This window comes from Euprymna scolopes, chromosome 45, assembly GCF_053919585.1.
Source record: "Euprymna scolopes isolate OS-2025 chromosome 45, ASM5391958v1, whole genome shotgun sequence".
NCBI lineage: Eukaryota > Metazoa > Mollusca > Cephalopoda > Sepiida > Sepiolidae > Euprymna > Euprymna scolopes.
Window position 1 is genome coordinate 26,982,563 of NC_136526.1, and position 20,467 is coordinate 27,003,029.

A 20,467-nucleotide genomic window follows, 5' to 3' on the forward strand; every position below is an offset into this window, starting at 1 on the left:
CAGCACGATTACAATATGATGGCACCAGAGTGACGCTCAGTGATAACCCATACTCAGATACCAGGTTTTTTAGCGTGTCTAGCCTTCTCCGTATTAACATTTCGCTTGCTGCCTTGGTACGGATTCGTGTCCGTCCTGAAAGTGTGTCAGACATCCAGTGGTAGACACAGAGAGAATCTGTGTACAAGGTCAACTTCTTAGACTGCCACTGCAGGGCCAGATTTACGCCCTTTACAACAGCGTCCAGCTCTGCCAGGTTGATATGCTGAGAATCTGTTACGGGCCGCAGCCAACACGCATCCTCGAACACGTTTCCTCCTTGCTCCAACGATACTCCCAACGCCAAAGAACTGGCATCAACCCACACACCTACGTTGTCTCCGTTAACACACCACCGCCCACAGGCAGGGTCCTTCTTGTTCACTCTCTCCAGTGTCTCTTTAATCATCAGAGTTAGTAGGACATCATCGGATATGTCATCCCAACCCGTGTTTGTTAAATTTGCTCTGCGTTTAATCACACCAACAGCTGCGCGGAGCCAGCCACAGACCGGTAAGTGACCAACAAGTTTTCCACACCAAGAAAAAACGGTCCGCCTTGTAACGAGGTTGGGGATGCTTGGAATTTCACTGCCACGCCTCCATTGTAGGGTGCCATCCTCTTCATAAACATCCAATCCCAATACACGTGCTCCTTCCCTTAAACGTTCGGGATTCTTGCATTCCAGACCAAACTGAGCCAACTTTTCTTTGACACACGACGCAGACTGTACATCTTCATTGACGTATACGTCATCAATGTAAGCTGACGTTGAGTCCCTCATGGGCTTTTCTTGGGACAATACTGTGTTGACAATAGTCTTCATGATCTGTGGTGCCACATTTAGGCCGAAGCCAAGGCGTGTAAGACAGTACCTCTGCCCCTGGAACCAAACTGTCTGGAACGGCCACAACGTCTCATCAACTCGCACCTGTAAATAGGCTTTTCGTAAATCCAATATTGAGACATTAGTGCCTTTCTGACGCCATTCCCTCAACTTACTGGCGCATACGTCAGCATCGGCAGTGTAGGCTTCAATATGCTTGTTAAGCTCCCTATAGTCCAGCACGGGCCGTACTTTCGACTTGTTATGCTGGACTACTGCCATCAAGGGTATTAGACCCTTCGGAGGCCCAAGCTTGTCCTCAGGGTAGGGGATTAACCAGCCATCTTGGATCCACGCCTTTAGTTCCCTTTCGTATTCTGCTCGGGCCTCACTGGGTATAGGGTACTCTGCAACCCCATTCTTGAGTTTAGTCGGTGCCATTCCCTCGGTCCACTTCCAAGATGCAATCCAGGCCCTCTTGCGCGAGTCGTAGTCCACTGTAAAATCCGGCCGATCGATATGGAGCGCTGCACACACTGGGACCTCTAAGAATCGCACCTTTCCATCCCGATGAATTGTGACTCCCCCCAGCGCCTTGATGGCATCGTATCCGAGCAACAGGTCAAACCCCAGGAGATTTCCTTGGGTCACGAGCACATTGATCTTAGTGGCTGCACCGGTGTCCGTGTAGATCTTGACAGTTCCAGCTCCACAGCATGTCTGGGTCTCGCCTCCTATCGTGGTGACTTTGATCTTCCTCTTAGTCCAACTTGGACACAGCCTGGTGCTCACAATAGTATGCGAACAGCCTGAGTCGAGAAGTGCTGAGCAGGGTATCCTGTTTACGTAGACGGTTATTACTGGTTGCGCCTTGTTCAAATTTTGCTCGGGGAGCAGGGCGGCGCTGACGTCCTCTCCCCTGATACGTTTCCCGCACAGTTTTGGGCTAGATGCCCCAAACCGCCACACTTAAAACAGCGCACACGCCCCCTGTTGGTGCATTTCCTTGCAAAATGTCCGCGTCGGCCGCAGCGAAAACATTTCCCATTGCTTGCAGGGTTCTGATTCGGAATCTCCCGAGCGCCAATCTGGCCTGTCTGTGTCGCCATCACAACTGGTTCCCCCAGGTCCTCCTCATCTTTGATGATGGCTCGAGCACGTTCCATCAAGTGTTCCATGGTCGTTGTTGAAACGCTGGTTGAGGCTCTCAGTAGCTGCTTCACCCGAGTGGGAAGGCCCGCCACAAACGCGTACGCGAGCGTCCGCTCCGACACCCTTCCACCGAACAGAACTGCGAGTTTCTTTAACTCAGCGAAGAAAACGTCCACGCTTTCCTCCGGTAGAAGTTTTCGGGAAGCAAATTTTTCATAGGCCGTACAAGGATCCATGGCAAATGCCTTGTACAGCGCAGCTTTAATTGCGGTGACATCTCCCTTTTCGGCAGCACTGAGTTGCTGATATACACTCAAGGCACCCCCAGCCAATCTCAGGGGAATTACAGTGTGTACCCTTTTCACCTCACAAAGGTCGCACGTCAGCTCGACCCTTTCAACCCAGTCGACGATGGACGTGGACCCGTCAAACTCGGGTATGAGCTTTAAGTCAAATTTCGACTCGGTCATAGTCCTAGAGGCCAAATGGCCGAAATAGCTTGTAAGAAAAAAGGAAAAATTCAAGATGGCGCCCGACTCTCTCTTTAACACGGTAAGATATCCTCAACACGGCATAAGAAGCAACAGCCACACGATTCCCCAGCCAACTCAATCGTCACTCCCCCACGTCTTTCCCCTCACCCGCTTTTATCGTCGTTCTAGGCCGGCTAAATTTGCATATTCCGAGAATTCGTGTGACTTTGCGAGACATCATACTTTACAAAAGACGGCAGTCGCCATCTTGGTCCTTCTTTTCTATTTTTGGTCGGTAACGCTGAGCTGGTCTCGAGGTAAGTCTTTTTCCCCTCATCCGTCTCTCCCACGTACCCACACAACACGCAAACACGCGGGCGCTTATCTCCTGGATGCACGTTACAAAGGGAGCTAAGTAGGTGATAATTCCTAACACCTTTTGCAATTCTGTGACATTGCCAGGGCTGGCTAGTTGTTTTATTGCATCTACCTTGCTTGGATCTGGTCATCCTATTGTAGACAGCACCAAAAAATTGATCTGCTTTTGATCAATAGCACATTTTTCGCTGTTTAAGCATAATCCTTCAGTTTGCGCTATTTTCATTAATTTGTGCAGGTTGTTATCATGCTCCTGTTTCGTCTTCCCATAGACAATGACGTCATCAATTAGCCCAATTGTACCAGGGCATTTTTCCAATATCATGTCCATTCTCTGCATGAATACGTCCTGTGACATCACCAGACCAAACGGCATTCTTAAAAAACAAAATCTCCCAAACGGTGAGTGGAAGGTTGTTAACAACTGAGATTCTGTGTCCAGTGGTATGGACCAATAACCGTTTTTTGCATCCAACTTGGAGAAGTGTTGAGCTCCTGACAGTTTGTGCGCTAATTCCTCCATTGTAGGGGTCTTATAATGGCATCTCATGATCGCTCGATTCAGGTCCTTAGGGTCAAGACATAGGTGGAGTTTTCCGTTCTTTTTCCGAATGTATACGATGCTGCTCACCCATTCGGTTGGTTCACTAACCTTTCTGATAATGCCCTGTGATTCCATCAACCTTAACTCTTCCTCGGTTTCATCTTTCAAATGGATCGGGCATTTCCTGGGTGCGTGGATCACTGGTTGATGATCAGGCTTTAGGACTATGTGGTAATCACTTTTGAAGTGTCCTATGCAGTCAAATTGATTCGGGTACGATTTCTCCGATTCACCGATAGAATTAATAGGTTTGTGATTTTCCCTAATTGTGCAGTGGAGGCTTATTAGCTCCAAGTTCCTGAGTGAGGGCAGTCCTATTATCATGGGACCCTCTGTTGTAACCACAAAGAATTTAAGAGCCATCCATTTGTCTTTGTATGCACAATGTATTGAAATCGACCCATGCTGCATAATATTAGATCCATTATATGCAGTTAAAATAGTCTGCTCCTTTTTTGTTGAGCCTGGGATAGGCTGTCCCCGATTAGCTATTTTTCCTGGGAACATTTTACAAAAAGTTCGCAGGGGGAGCGTATTTCCTTCCGCACCTGTGTCCACTTTGGCCTTTAATAGATGGGTGCCTGGTCTATTAGGATGTTTTATTTCCAGTTCTGTGAAGACTTCAGTTCGATCATCCTTTTCCTGTTGAATGGCGTCAAAACTTAATTGTTCAAATTCGTTGTACACTCCCTGGGGCTCTGATTTCAGTGAGCGTATCTGGTTATTCCGCTTATTGTTTTTAATATAGTGCAGTTGTTTATGGTTCTGCATAGTTCTGGCTTGGCCGAATCTTTTTGTGTCTTCCTTTTTGTTTTTGCACATTTTTGCCCAATGATTCTTTTTCCCACAAGCCGAACACGTGGTGCCCCAGGCTGGGCATTTTTCTTTTTGATGTGTGTTTCCACATTGTGCACACTGGCTTTGTTTAATGACGTTTATTTCCCGATAATCACTCCCTTGAATTTCGGTCATCTGTCTCATGTACGTTAGGGACGCTTTGTGCGTTCGCCCACTATTTATGGCTTCTTGAAGCGTCAGCTCCATGCCTTTCGTTAGCAGTAGTTTTTGTAATTCCGGGTGTCTTGTGCTGGTAATTATCTGCTCTATGAGACGTTCTTCGGTTTCCTGGTTGTCCCTGAATTTGCATTTTTTTGCCTGTAGTCTGCACCTAGCAACGAAATCGTCAATGTTTTCTGTATTTTTTTGTTTGTATTGGAGAAGGTAAAAACGTGCAATTCGAAAATTGATTTGGGGTTCTAATCGCTCCTCAAATTTTTGCCAAATAACTTCCGGACACGTTCGATCAGAATCGTTTTTGAACGTCCAGGCGTTATACCTTCTAAGTCCTTCCTCGACAGACAATAGTAAAATGTGATCTACTTGCTTTTCGACGGGAATATTTTTTACAGAAAAATATAGCGAGCAACGTTGTTTAAAAAATCTGAACGCGTCGGCCAGATTTTCCGAGTCCCAATGCATAACTGGTTCGCTTTCGTTTGTATGCGTCATTATTATTGTTCTTTATTTATTTATTTTATTTTGTTTTTAGCAACAAAAAACAGAAATAGCAAGAAACAACAGAAAATTCTATTACTAATTTAAAATTGGCGTACTTACGTTGGACCTTGTTCGCAATGACGATTTTTTTTTTTTTTTTGTACCGCGTGCGTTTAAAAGGAACGAGGATTGGCCGTTAGTTTTTTTAGTCTCTGCATATTTTTTGACGTGGATTTCTTTTTTTTTTCTTTTTTTTTTTTAAAGTTCTTTTTAAATCCCGAGAACAAAGACAAGTCGGAAGACATATTTTTAAACAGTGTGCGTATATATTTTTTATATTCAAGAACAGTGGTGGTGGGAGGGGTTCCTACTGATCTTGATTTTATTTAGTAGAAAGGGACAATCTAAGGGGGATAACTCGAATCATAATATCACAGGTGTCAGCTAGCAGCAAAGGCACCACCTGTGCAGATACAACCGTGACCAAAGACTGATACACCGTGGACTCGGTTACATATCGATTATGCAGGTCCTTTAAATGGACATTATTTCTTAGTGGTCGTCGACAGTTTCACAAAATGTCCAGAAGTGTTTAAATACAAACACCCTACTTCGATGAATACAATAGATGCACTAAGAGTTCTCTTCAGTCGTTTTGGAGTGCCTAAACTATTGTCAGTGACAACGGCACCCAATTTACCAGCAAAGAATTTGAAGAATTCTGCAAGGCTCTAGCCATTGAACAACGGCAATCTACCACCTAAACTCAAATGGCCTAGCAGAGAGGTTCGTCGATACATTCAAAAGAGCCTTGAAGAAAAACCAAGGCATGGACACTGACGAGAAGAGTCTTGAACAATTTTTATCGGTGTACAGGATAACTCCGAACCCAAACACTGATACCAGTTCGTCACCAGCCGAACTGATGTTTGCACGGAAAATCAGATCTGTACTTGACAGAATTTCACCAAGTGCAACCAGAGTAACAACAAAAAAAAGAAAATTTTCCAATAAGGTTTTACAAACCTGGTGACAGAATATTCTTCCTGAATTACAGGAGTGGAAACAATTTTTGGGAGGAGGGGATTATCATGAAAAGAATTGGACACATCTATATTCTGTAAGAAGTAATAAATTCGACTGTCGCAGGCATATAAATCAGCTAAGACCTCGACACACTGATGACTACAAACAGGCAGAAGAAAATGACCTGCCCCTAGAGGTTCTGTATGATTCTTTTAATATTCCCCAACCCTCAACAGAACTTACTCCAGATTTGAGAGTTCCAGCTTCTCCACCAACTCCACCCACTCAAACGATATTGAGGAGAAAAGTACAAGGGTGAAAAGAAAAGTTAACCGGCTGAGCCCCAAGCCAAAAAGCAAATGATATTAAGCCAAATTCTCTTGGGAGAAATTGTCTTAGGGGGCGGTGTTATGGCGAGATGAGCAATTCACCGCCGGAACTTTGTATCGAAAAAACGTTATCACCGGTCACTGGTTGTGAGAGCCTTCCCTGGGCGGGAACACTTAAAAACGTAACATGCTGTCTCTGTAAATATTCTCAATAAACTTCTCTATTTCTTTATTACTTCAGAACCGCTTTATCCATTTATTTCCCTGGTGGAATACCTTTCTTGAATATCCTTTTATTACGGCCACCCATCGCAGGATAATATCAACATGGCAGCAGAGGAGGTCGCAGGCAGTCCCGGGAACGCAAGCAAGAAGCTATTTGTTGGAAGCACAAGAGATTTGGTGAAAATGCCAACTCTTGTATTCCACCTTGCAACTATAAGGGGCAGGGAAAAGCCTAACCCGACAGACGAGAGCGGCATCAACTGTCGGTGCATCCTGCTGTGGCCGCCTACTTTATGTTGTAGATAAAAATACAGGCATCTTGTTTTTGGCGGACAGTGGGGTACAAGTTTCCCTTATCCCGGCAACATCAGTGGACAAAAGGTCTCCTCCCTATAAATTTACTCTACGAGCTATAAACGGTTCGATAATACGGACTTATGGGGAGAGGTGCATGGACCTTAACTTGGGTTTACGCAGATCGTTTATCCACATTTTCATAGTGGCTGACGTAAGCAGTGCTATACTGGGTACTGACTTTCTGCAAGCATTTGGCCCGGTAGTAGATATGTCAGGCCAGTGTCTCCAAGATCCAATCATACAACTTGCAGCATGTGGGGTGGTGGGGACTGGCACACCATTAGGTCCACAGGTAGCACATGCAGACCAGGACGAAGCCTTCCTGAATCTGTTGAAGGAATATCCTTCAATATCGGTCCCCTCCTTTCACAAGGAAGTGTTACCATACGCTGTAACTCATTACATTGAGACAAAAGGCCCACCCGTCCATTGTAAAGCCCGACCTGAAAAAATAAAGGCTGCGAAAGCAGAATTTCAGCAGATGATGCAGCTTGGCATAGTTCGTCCTTCAAATAGCGAATGGGCCTCGCCTCTTCATCTTGTTAGTAAGGGTCCAAATGCATGACGAGCATGTGGGGACTAACGAGCTTTAAATGCCTCTACGAAACCGGGTACCCAGTACCACATATCCAAGATATAACAGCAGTGGCCCAGAATAATAGGGTATTTACTGAATTAGACCTTATTCGGGCATACCACCAGATCCCTGTGGAGCCTGAACATATTCCCAAAACGGCAATTACCACACCGTTTGGAATGTTTGAATTTTTGTGTGTTCCATTTGGTTTATGCAACACAGCTCAAACGTTCCGTTTTATAGACCAGGTTCTGCGAGACTTGCCATTTGTGTGTGCATACACAGATGACGTCCTCATTGCTAGCAGGAATAGGCAGGAACACATAGATCATGTACTTTTGGTCAATCCGAGGTTATATTTTTGGGGCACCATATTTCAGAGAAGGGAATTTCCCCATCCCCAGAGACAGTCAAGTCCATCTGAGATTTCCCTATCCCTGCTACAATGAGACAGTTGCGGCAATTTTTAGGATTAGTAAACTTCTATTGTAGGTTTCTCCCTCATGTTGCCCAAGTACTTTTACCATTGACAGGTATGCTGACAAATGTGAAGAACTGCAACATTACACTATCGGAGGAAGCAATAGCAGCATTCAACAAAGTAAAGGCCATGTTAGAAGACACCGCAAAGCTGTCCTACATTCAACCCGGTAGTTAACTTTGCCTGGCAGTAGATGCATCTGCAACTGGAATTGGAGCGGTCCTGCAGCAAAAATCTAATGGGAACTGGCGACCTATTTCTTTCTTCTCCAGTAAATTGACTGACGCAGAAACACGCTATAGCACATTTTCCAGAGAGTTGTTGGCCTCGTTTTCCGCAATAAGACATTATCGGCAGCTCCTAGAGGGACAGCCATTCTACTTGGTGACTGACCACAAGCCTCTATTAGGCGCTCTGCAGTCCTCCTCAGACAAATACTCTCCCCGAGAGGTTCGTTAGTTGGACTATATCCTACAGTTTACGCCGGATGTCAGACACGTGAAGGGAGCTGACAATATACCAGCAGATACACTGTCACGAGGAATAAACTCCTTCACATTGGGACCTTCCATCGAAGCCAACACCTTAGCTATGGAGCAAGAAAAAGACGAGCACCTGCAGAAGCTTCTGCAGAATAATGGAACATCACTGCAGCTGGTGAAAATGGCACACCCCAACAGCCCTAGAAAAATAGTGTGTGATATCAGCACTAACAAACTGCGCCCATATGTTCCAGCATCCGTAAGGAAAGACATATTCAACGCGGTACATGGGTTATCACACCCAGTGGCCAATGCATCGATACGTTTGATGACAGACAGGTATGTCTGGCCGATGATGAAAGCAGACGCGTGAGAATGGACAAAGAAATGCGTGCAGTATCAAAAGGCCAAGGTCGGTCGACATACACGTGCGCCACTAGGCACATTTCCAGTACCTGATGAGAGGTTCAAGCACATACACCTCGACATCACCGGTCTATTTCTGACATGTGAAGGCCAATGCTATCTTTTGATATGTGTCGACAGATTTTCAAGGTGGTTTGAAGCCTTACCAATGCCGGATATGACAGCATACACAACAGTCAGAACTTTCCTCGCTGGATGGGTAGCAAGATTCGGTGTCCCGGAAAATGTGACAACTGACAGAGGTAGACAGTTCGAGTCCGAACTGTTTCATAAACTCTCAGGACTATTGGGCACCAGAAGTATACACACGACAGCATACCATCCACAAGCAAACAGAGCAGTCGAACGTCTACATCGCAGCCTAAAGGCCTCTTTACGCGCAGTGCTTACCAGCAATACAAAGTGGTTAGAACACCTTCGTCTAATTTTGCTGGGTTTGCGCACAGCAGTGAAGAAGGATTTGAATTGCTCAGCAGCAGAAGCGTTGTATGGTACCACACTACGCCTGCCAGCACAATACTTTTGTGATACACCAAATAAAGTTTGGGACCCTGCATCATTTGTTGATAGACTGACAAGAACCATCGCCAAAATGGCATATTCTCCATCAAGAATAAACAAGTGTGCTAACATATATGTGCCAAAGGCACTAGAGACATGCACACATGTGTTTGTTTGCGATACAGCTAGGTCGCATACCCTGCAACCACCATACTGGACCTTTTAAAGTCAACAAGAAAAGCAAGAAGTATTTCAGCGTCCTCATTAAGGACGAAGAACAAAATATCTCAATTGACAGGTTGAAACCCGCAACACTCGAGGATGCATATTTAGAAGTAGATCCCTCACAAAGGATGCCAGTCAAAGTGACATTGGAAAAACGCCCTTATAAAAAAAACACGTTCGGGCAGACAGGTAAAATGGCCTGCCCATTTAAGAGACTTTGTCTCTACATAAAAAAAACAATCCTCTCACAACATTCAATTAAAAGTACTCTGTATTTGGGGGGGGGGAGTGTTGTAGGGGACTAAAAATTAGAGGACACTGGGGAGGAGTAATCTGCCCCTGCTCTAAGGCTTGTTGGATTTTTCCCTTTGGTCATGGGCAGAGGTGTTGCCTTTTCCCTTTCAAGAAGAGGAGAACCTTCGTTCCACCACGAGGCGAGCTCTGAGAACTTTTTCCACCAGTCGGTGAGTCTTATCGAACTGTTGTATTGTGTTTTATTGTTGTTTAAATGTTTGTCAGTGTATAATAAATGTGTAAACGTAATTGGGCAATTGTGTTTATTCATATATTTTTTGTTTAGTTAAAACTAACAAGAATATCAAACCACATTTCTTCTTAAAAGAAGCTATAATTCTAATAATAACCAAGGAACTTCTCTAACTACTTTAATTAAAAAAACTTAACTCTAACAATACCCCCTTCTCAATCAAATGGACTATCATAAAAAAAGTTAAGTCTTATACTCCAGGCTCTAAGTCATGTCGCCTCTGCACAACCGAAGCTATAACTATAATTACTTCCCCTCAAAGTAACAATGTAATAAATTCTAAAAATGAACTGATCTCTTTCTGTAAACATAAGTCCAAATTTAATTATGGCAATTTTGAAATTACATAGTTATTACTTTTACCTTTTATATAGATATAAAAAAATTTATCGTTTTTCTACATACTTCTTAATACTTTATAATTTAGTAATCCTTTATTTTAATTATTTATCTCTTCTTTGCATGACCGGTTATTTATCTGCATTTTCTGCTTTATTCTTTAAACTTTCCTATCTATCTAATATATCAATCTACCCACACTTTCATATCTTGTATGTATATTTACTTATATTTTACTATATGCATTTACTTACTTTTTTTCTTGCTTTTTCCTGAATTTGCAGATACCGGCCATCCTCTCCCCTTAAATAATTTTTATTTTATTTTATATTTTATTTATTTATTTATTCTTTATTTATTTTCTATTTATTAATTAATTAATAAATTGATTTATTTATTTTCCATTTAGTGCCTTCTAACAACTCTTGCTGACATTTTTTTAAGTGATGACCTGTACATTTCAGTTGACCTATATTATTTTGCCCTATATATTTTTTTCGTGCCTTTAACATTTCCTGTCTGGGTCATTTTGACATTTGTTTCCCTTTATTTTATATTTTATATGTAACTCTATGATCATTTGTTTTTCTCTCGCCTCTTTTTCTTTCCTGATCTTTCTTATTTATATTTATGTCTCGGAAGTAGAGTGAAAAGTATATCTTATTTTTCTTTTATTAATATTATTGGAATTTTTTCCTTGTACACATTTTTGTGAATTATTCCATGGATTTCTGCCTTTGGATTATTATGGACCATCTTCTTACAATTACGGGATTTCCTTGGATTTTACTTGTGCAAATGGAAATTCTTTTAACTTTCTTGAAGTTATACATTTGGATTTTACTGTCACTAGATTATTTATCTTCCACCAGACTATCCATTCATGTGTAATCACCTTTTTCTTTACCATATTCCCTCTGCTTCACTTTTTTTGTTTTCAAGTAAGATCTTTGACTTACTTGTTGTTTCATCAAATACTTTTGCATGCAAAATCCGATCCTGCATTTTGCTAATTCCTACCCTCTGATGAGAAGGAAAGTATTTCTTCGAAACTCCGCGGATTAAGAACTATCCACTTATCAAGTGTTTCCTTTTCAGATTAAATATGTTTTTAACTCATTTCAAAGTGTTTTTCAACATATTTTATTAACTGTTTGCTCGTATTATAAGCTCTATTTCCTATTTGGTTTTATTAAGCTTTTACATTTTGCTGAGATAATTGTATAAATATTAATTCTTTAATATTTATAATATAGTTTAGTTTTACCATCTTGGATCATTTTGGTAAATTTAGTTGTAATTTTTATTTTATATATATATATATATATATATATATATATATATATATATATTGTAATTTATTTTTTTTAAATTATTTTTTCATTTCATACCGTCAGTCATATATATACATGTATATATGTATATATATATATATATATATATATATATATATTGCAATTTAATTTTTTATTTCATAGCGTCAGTTATATATATATATATATATTGTAATTTAATTTTTTTATTTAATTTCATAGCGTCAGTTATATATGTGCGTATATATATATACCTTAAAATTGAACAGACGTCTTTATTAATGTAATCCTCGAGGTTGCAAAAAAAATGCTACACTTTTTTCAGCTGCACATAACTGGCTCGGGTATAATAGGATCTTATGATCAAAAAGTTCCCTTGGGAGTATCAGAGTTCGATTTACAGAGTTAACAGTTTATCCAGAGTTAAAGTCCATCTCCTTCTCGTTTCAACGTAAGTCGTCACTGTCGACAAGTTGAGAAATGTTTAACTTAGACTTTTCGTCTAAAAATGATTCGTTAACATCGGCACGCTGAAACACGTTTAACTTAGATTTTTCATCATAACGGTTCACTCATGCCTTGTTGGACAAACAAGTCCGAAAATGAATTAAACCCATTTTTTAGGGTTTTTAAAATCCCCTCGTGGGGAATATCTTGAGGCAAAGGCTGCCATATGGTGCGGCGGGAAGGGTGACGTCTCCTCCGTTCGCTGTCTTGTCGAAAACTGTCTCCTGAAAAACAAACAGACACAAATTTCGCGCCCAATCTCTTCCGAGTGGCGTGACAAATTATTAACCAATGATAACTCCGCTGCTACTGCTATAATTTCTCACACACTGCCAAGGGAGGGAATAAAAAGTAATGTGTTTGCATTACTTTTTTGAAAATTTGTCAGTTCACTGACAATTACAATTTTTAATTATTATGAGCACTACAATAATATGTGTGTGTCTGTCCAACCCCTAAGATTTATAAAAAAAATTTTTCCAATAAAACAATGTTGATAAGTAATTACAATAATATTAAACACTAACTGATGAAGAAATTCAACTAATGATGTGTAGTTGTAGAACAATTGAAACAAACCCACTCGCCAACTGCGTCCCCCTGAGTAACCCCGACACAATCAAAGTGGAACCACTCCTCACATGAGTCACAACAAATCATGGGAGCGGATCCATCATTGGCTTTGGAACAGGTAGGACAGAAAAAGGGGCCGCCCTCCTCATGGAAATCCATAGTAGAAGGATTTATATTTTCTTTAATTTCTAAAGGAAAGATGTTTCTCAAGGAATGCACTTGTTCGCACCCGTCTTTGAGAACAACAGCAGATCGAACTTGATCATCCTTTCCTAAGATTAATCTGATTACTTTCCCCATATTCCAATACTGTCTTGGCTTATTTGGGAATCTAACAAGAACAATTTCCCCAATTGAAATCTTTGGGCTCTTAATGCGCTGAACCCCAGCATTTGACTCTCGTAGTGACAAGAGGTAGTCATTATGCCATATTTTCTTAAATTTATTGATAAACTTTTCTCTTATCTCAAGAGAATGAATAAGCTTCATACGATTGGGGGGGTCTGGACACAATTCTTCTGACTTATAGTTATTCAACAGTAAACTGGGATGATAGCCCGTTTGTAAAAGATGATTAGGAGTCAAACAATTAGGATCTCTATCAGAAGAATTAATATATGTTAATGGCCTGTCATTCACCGCCTTAATTACATCAGAAATGGCGGTTAGGAATTCAAAATATTCTAATTTTTTCCTTCCTAATGCCTTTTTTAAACATTGCTTAACAGTTCCTATCTGTCTCTCCCACACCCCGCCATGCCAGGCAGCATACAGAGGTATTGTGCGATGTTCGACAGAAACTGATCTGAAATGTTCTTTAAAGTCATCTGATTCAAGAACATCAGATAATAGGACTCCAGAAGCCAAGAAGGACTTAGCGTTATCGGAGTAAACATGGGTTGGTATACCGAACAAATTAGAAAATCTAATAAATGCTAGAAGGAATGAACGAGTGCTCATGTCCGGCACTAGTTCTAAGTGTATGGCACGGAGGTTTATACATGTAAACAATAAAATATACATCTTATTTTCTGAGTCATTGTATCTCACTAAGAAATGACCAGTGAAATCCACTCCCACTTGTTGGAAGGGATGAATCAAATTTACCCGATGCACTGGGAGGACTGAACCAGTAGGAGCCCCGCAAGGTAACGAATTAATTTTTCTGCAAACAATACACGCACGTAGTGCGTTTTTAACTGCTTGTCTACCCTGAGGAATCAAAAATCCTGACAAGCGCAACTTGCATAGAGTGGAGTTAGTACCTAAGTGACAGCAACCCTCATGCGCCTCGATGATAATTAACCTTGTCAGGGCATGCCTTTTTCCTACCAGAAGGGGAAATTTGGCCTCGAACGGTAGAGCTTCTGCATTCTGAATTCTACCTCTGGTCCTGATCAAGTTGTCAAGAAATAAACCCAATGCGGCCACTCTAGGTGGCGCGACCTTAACCGAAGGTTGTTTTAGGTATTTAAGTTCAGCAGGAAATGATTCTTCCTGTATATGAGAAAAAAGTAACAATTTAGCTTTGCTACATGTCACATGATCGATGACGTACTAAATCGCCAAATTTTAGGACCTTCTCCAAGACCCTGATGATTTTTGAAAGCTTAGAGAATCTTTCTATTTCAATTGGAAATTTTCCCTCATAGGGGGGTTCACAATTTGAAACTAAACAAGACACGATCTCTTTGTTAGAATCTTTAAGGCAAGATAAGGAAGAACTTGGCCATTTAATTTCGGGCAAGTTCATCCATTCGGATCCATGAATCCAGAAATTGTAAAGTACTGTAAATTTAGAGGAGTTAATACCTCTGGTTAACAGGTCCGCCGGGTTCTCGGCGGAGGGAACACATTTAAATTTTGGGGAAACACCAAATTTAGTCAGGATTTCTTCAGAGAATTTTGAAATTTCCGAAATCCTGTTCCCCACGAAAACGTTTTTTCTTGGACCTTTACCATTTAATACCCAAGAAAGAGCAACCTGTGAATCTGACACGAGGTAAAAATTAATGATATGAGATGCGTTAAAAACATCTAAAATGTGTGGAACAACTGTGATAGCTAGATAAATAGCCAACAGTTCAATGTAGGAAGTGATCTCCCTTTAATGGGAGCAACTTTCGCTTTCGCGAACAATAAATTACTTACAGCCCCTTGCTTCGCGTATATTGCGAAGCCATATGCTTGTTTAGAGGCATCGCAAAAACAAATAAATTCTGTCGGAATATTGTCTGACAGAACAAACCTAGGGAATTCAAACTCTGTCAACTTATTCAACTCCCCAGCTAGATGCTCCCATAAGCAACGAATGTTTTCTGGAATCTCCTGATCCCATGATAATTTTTGTTTCCATAATAGACTAACAATAATTTTACCCTGGACAGTGACAGGTAAAAGGAGTGACAGTGGGTCAAAAACACTGGCCACTTGGGAAAGAATCTCCCTTTTTGTTTTAACTTCAGAATTTACCGAAGAGGGAATAATTCTAAGAGAATCATTTTCTACAGAATAATAGTAACCCAACACCTTCTCAAATGAAGTAGCAGGAGTACTGAGTGAGTTATCTATCGACATTTTATTCCTTAGTTCAGGGTGATTGGAGTTGCAGCACTGTAATTGGAATCCTGCCTCCCCCAAACGCTTACTAACCAAGGTGTAAACAGAGCAAAGGGTCTCGTGGTCGTTACTTGTGGTAACGAGATTATCCACATAAAAATTATTTAATATGGCGGACAAGCGATGTCGTTCCCATATTTCTTTGCGTGATATTTAAGCAAAAAATTCAATATAAAGGGGCTGGCGTTGAACCCAAACAACAAAGTATTGAATCTATAGGTATGTAACTTATTACCTATTAACAAATGAAAACAAAAACGGTTTTTATCTTCTAACGATTTTAACTTAATTTGTAAGAACGCCTTTTTTAAATCTCCTAAGAGCACAAAGAGGTTCTTTCGGAATCCGACTAATAATTTCAGCAAATCTGCTGTCAAATTAATGCCCGCATAGGCAGCATCATTCAATGATACTCCTCCCTTAGCCTTCAGGGAGCAATTGAAGACCGGCCTGATTTTAGTAGTAGTGTTTACATCCTCCTTTATAACAGGTCTGTGTGGAATCCAAATGAATTCATTTTGACGACCTGGAGGAACAAGGAATTCTTCTATTATGTCCTCCTCCTCATAATTCCTGAAGACTTGAATATAGTCGTTTAATTTATTTTTTCTTTTTAAAGACGAAGTGACTCTCGCAAATTTTCACGGACATGTTATGATTGTCGCTAACCAAGGGAAGCAACTCAAACTTCCACGGAAGGTCAACAAAATAATAACCTCTCCGCAGAGATATGGAGTCCTCGAACTCCCTAATTTTTTCCGTGTCAGTGATCGAACATTTTTCACCCTCCTCAATTCCGATTGAATCGAGAGATAAAAATTTTTCAATCCCTCTTTCGACATCCTAAATACCGAACAGGGATTCAAAGTTGTCCTTATAGGAACAAAGGGGGTTCAAAGCAGATTCAACAAGGAAACTGTCCGTTGGACTTAGTTTATCGTATTTGCCCTTGGGGGGAGGCAACTCAGACCTTTCATCCAAGAAACCTCCTGCCCTTCCCCATGGAATGAGGGTTTCATCTATCTTCCATGCCATACCTTTTAAACAGGGGGTGGCTCTTAAATTTTTAATATGTTGCAAAAGGTCCAATCCCATAATACCTTGCAACTGCGCACCATTCTGGTCCCTATGCCCAGGACACAGCCGGTAACTATTCTCTTCGAGATTGTGTATTGCAGCCTCAAAGTCACTAACTTGAAATCTCAAGTTCAGGTCAGTCAGGAATAGGGCGTCATAGCTAAAAGGACTTTGAAGACCTAATTTTACAGACACCCTATACCGAAGAGCACTTAAGTTATTTTGACCCGTAAGTGTATTGATCGGCAAACGAGTCCTTTTAGCTCTTACAGCACCACCGACATGGAGCTGCTCAAGCAATTTGGAAGAAAAAAACGACCTCTGACTTCCCGTGTCCATCAGAACAAAAAAATAGACAGGGCCTCCCTCTGATTTCAAAGAAATCTTGAAAATGGGAAAAATGCTAGAACCATCCGAAGGAAGCATATTTTTTCCCACGAATGGTCTAGTCTGCTTGGGGCACATCACTGTAAAATGTGATTTAGAACCACAAGCATGACATGCATACGGAAAACCTGAATTTCCTTTGCAATCCTTTAATGAATGATTGCCCATACAATTAGTGCAAATGCCTAACTTTTTGGCTTTCTTCAGTCTATCTTCATAACGAGGATAATTAGAGCAATCTCTCAACGAATGTCCTTTTACGTCGCACAATTTACAATATTTACTCTTAACGGTAGGAGACAGCACCGCCATCTTGGATTTTCCAACCGAAGAAGACGAAGAAGAACTTGGCGCCATTTTTTCCCGCTCAGAATTTTCAATCGGGGTGGCGATTAATATTTCTAAGATGTCGAAAACCTTCGACATTATAAAATTGTAAGAGGGAATTCTCTCTTCACTCCTACAAAGAAGTTCCCTTTTAACGTTATTAGGGAATTTTTCAAACAAGACATGGGCTACTAAGGAACCGCTTGTCGAGTCCGGTCTAGAGAAATCCGTGTTAAAGGAATCGTCCAATTCACCCAATTCCACTTTCACTTTTTTTAAAAAGAACTGTAGCTCCTGAATTTTCGTGAACCTATCAGGAGAGGAAAATATATCCTTATAAATTTTTGATTTTATTAATGAAGGGTCCAAAAATTCATCCTTCAAAATAGAAATTGCAACATTATAGTTGTTGGCTTTGATATCAAGATGCGATATTAAGTCAAATGCGCGACCATTTACTTTGCTTTTCAAAAAAATTAATTTCTCTGCCTTATCTATGTTGGCAGTGCAAAATTCAAATTTATTAATAAAAGTTCGAAACTCGAACTTATCTACATTACTACTAGGACCGGTGAAAGAAGGACAGTCTATATTAAAAGAAGCAGATTTGGAAGGATGGGTCGTTTTACTCACACTTAAATCATCCAATCTACATTCTATACCTTCAGTAAACTTTTCGGCCTCCTGACTCAAAATTTCTCTATCTTCCGACGAAGATTTAACTATCAAATCGTCGTAAAGTTTGTTGATATCGAGAAGCCAAACGGAGACTCTATTTCTTTTAGCTTCAGAGATCTCCGCTTCCTTTAAGGCACAGTCGATTCTTAATTTCTTCGACTCAATTTTGGCGGCTAATTCTTTCACCGCCATACCGAAGCCTTTAAAGGATCCCCCCAGCAAACTTTGTTACCGTGAGGCAAAGGCAAAACCAAAGTAAAAGGAAACAACAGACCGAAAGAATCACACTAAATCGTCTACATAAAAATAGCACCGATAGAATTTAATCAGAAGGACAGACACCACTTTAAATTTAAAACTGTGACAACAAGTCCCAGCAACAAAACTTTTTTGAAAATTTACCACTTTCGGTTTATTTAAAATTTAACAGATATTATTATTGTTTTAATTAGGTATGATTCCTCCTTTTTTATTTCACGACCTTGTGGGTCTTACATAAAAGGAAAGAATTACGATACGTTAGTAATATCAATATCGAATTAAAAATGTTTTCAACAAGAATTTATCTATTTATTTTAATATTCATCATTTTTCATTTTTTTTTTTGCAAGAAAAAGGGTCTACATGTGAGAAATATTTCCATTCCCTCCATGTAGCCCTTTTTTGGGGGCGCCTAGCAGTGCATGAAAAAATATAAGCAAACAACAAAATTACCTTAAAATTGAACAGACGTCTTTATTAATGTAATCCTCGAGGTTGCAAAAAAAATGCTACACTTTTTTCAGCTGCACATAACTGGCTCGGGTATAATAGGATCTTATGATCAAAAAGTTCCCTTGGGAGTATCAGAGTTCGATTTACAGAGTTAACAGTTTATCCAGAGTTAAAGTCCATCTCCTTCTCGTTTCAACGTAAGTCGTCACTGTCGACAAGTTGAGAAATGTTTAACTTAGACTTTTCGTCTAAAAATGATTCGTTAACATCGGCACGCTGAAACACGTTTAACTTAGATTTTTCATCATAACGGTTCTACGTGTGTCAGAAATTTCGTGAAAAATAGTGAATAATTCCACCCCATCTTTCCAAGCTTATAACTCCTCGAAAAATGCAATTCAAGCCCTAATTTTTTTTTCAATTAAAGGAGCAAGGACCAAGATTTCATTAAAAAAAAAAAAAAAAAAAAAACGTGTTTTTTTTTTAAAAAGGTTTTAAACTTCGGACTTTACAGGTAAAATTCTATAAGAAAACTATGTTTTTTTTTGTTTTAAATTTGAATATATTATGTATTGACCTTTTCTCTTCAATTTGTGAGTAAATAATTATGTACTCATCGGGTTCTAAATTAATTATTATTAGACATTTACAAAATGGGAGGCGTGAATTATTCGACCCCCTGTCTTTCCAAGCTTATAACTCCTCGAAAAATGTAATTCAAGCCCTAATTTTTTTTTCAATTAAAGGAGCAAGGACCAAGGTTCCATTAAAAAAAAACAAAAGAAAAAACAAATAACGTGGTTTAAAAAAAAGGTTTTAATCTTCAAACTTTACAGGTAAAATTCTAAAAGAACACTGTTTTTTTTTTTTAAATTTGAATATATTATGTATTGACCTTTTCTCTTCAATTTGTGAGTAAATAATTATGTACTCATCGGGTTACTAAATTAAGTATTTACTTTTTAATAGACACTTAAAAATTGGGATGGTGAACTTAAAAAAAAAAAAAACGTTTGTCTAAAATATTATATTCGATTTATTGGAAAGAACATAAAATTTCACATTGACCCTGAAAATATCGTAAAAATAGAATCAATAGAAAAATTTTGATAGATTTTTAAAATTTAAAAATTTAAAAATATTGAGTTTAAAAATTGAAAAATATTGAGTTCGGAAAATTCATTACTGTTTTAAAAAAAAAAAAATATTTCTATTACTTTTAAAACAACTGTAATAGTTTATTTTGGAAGTATAATCCATAAAGAAAATAAATAACCCACTTTTAACAGAGAAATTCCGAGATTTTTATATTGTATTCGCAGTTTCGTGTTAGGGGTGTCAAAAATTCCTACAAAAATTCTGATACTGGTTCACTCATGCCTTGTTGGACAAACAAGTCCGAAAATGAATTAAACCCATTTTTTAGGGTTTTTAAAATCCCCTCGTGGGGAATATCTTGAGGCAAAGGCTGCCATATGGTGCGGCGGGAAGGGTGACGTCTCCTCCGTTCGCTGTCTTGTCGAAAACTGTCTCCTGAAAAACAAACAGACACAAATTTCGCGCCCAATCTCTTCCGAGTGGCGTGACAAATTATTAACCAATGATAACTCCGCTGCGGCGCTGCTACTGCTATAATTTCTCACAATATATATATTTATATATTGTAATTTAATTTTTTTAATTTCAAAGCGTCAGTTATATATATATATATATATATATATATATATATATATATATATATATATATATATATATATATATATATATATATATATATTGTAATTTAAC

At 39.6% G+C, this 20,467-nt stretch overlaps 2 protein-coding genes across 4 annotated transcripts in view; both read right to left on the reverse strand.

The window, feature by feature from the left end:
- Window positions 1-20,467, reverse strand: part of LOC145269299 (uncharacterized) — a 667,893-nt gene that overhangs the window by 645,782 nt on the left and 1,644 nt on the right. The gene's annotated exons all lie outside the window — the stretch shown is intronic.
- On the reverse strand, window positions 2,996-4,981 carry LOC145269060 (uncharacterized). Its single transcript, XM_080124663.1, has one exon. The coding sequence runs from the start codon at window positions 4,979-4,981 to the stop codon at window positions 2,996-2,998; it is 1,986 nt and encodes a 661-aa protein (XP_079980789.1).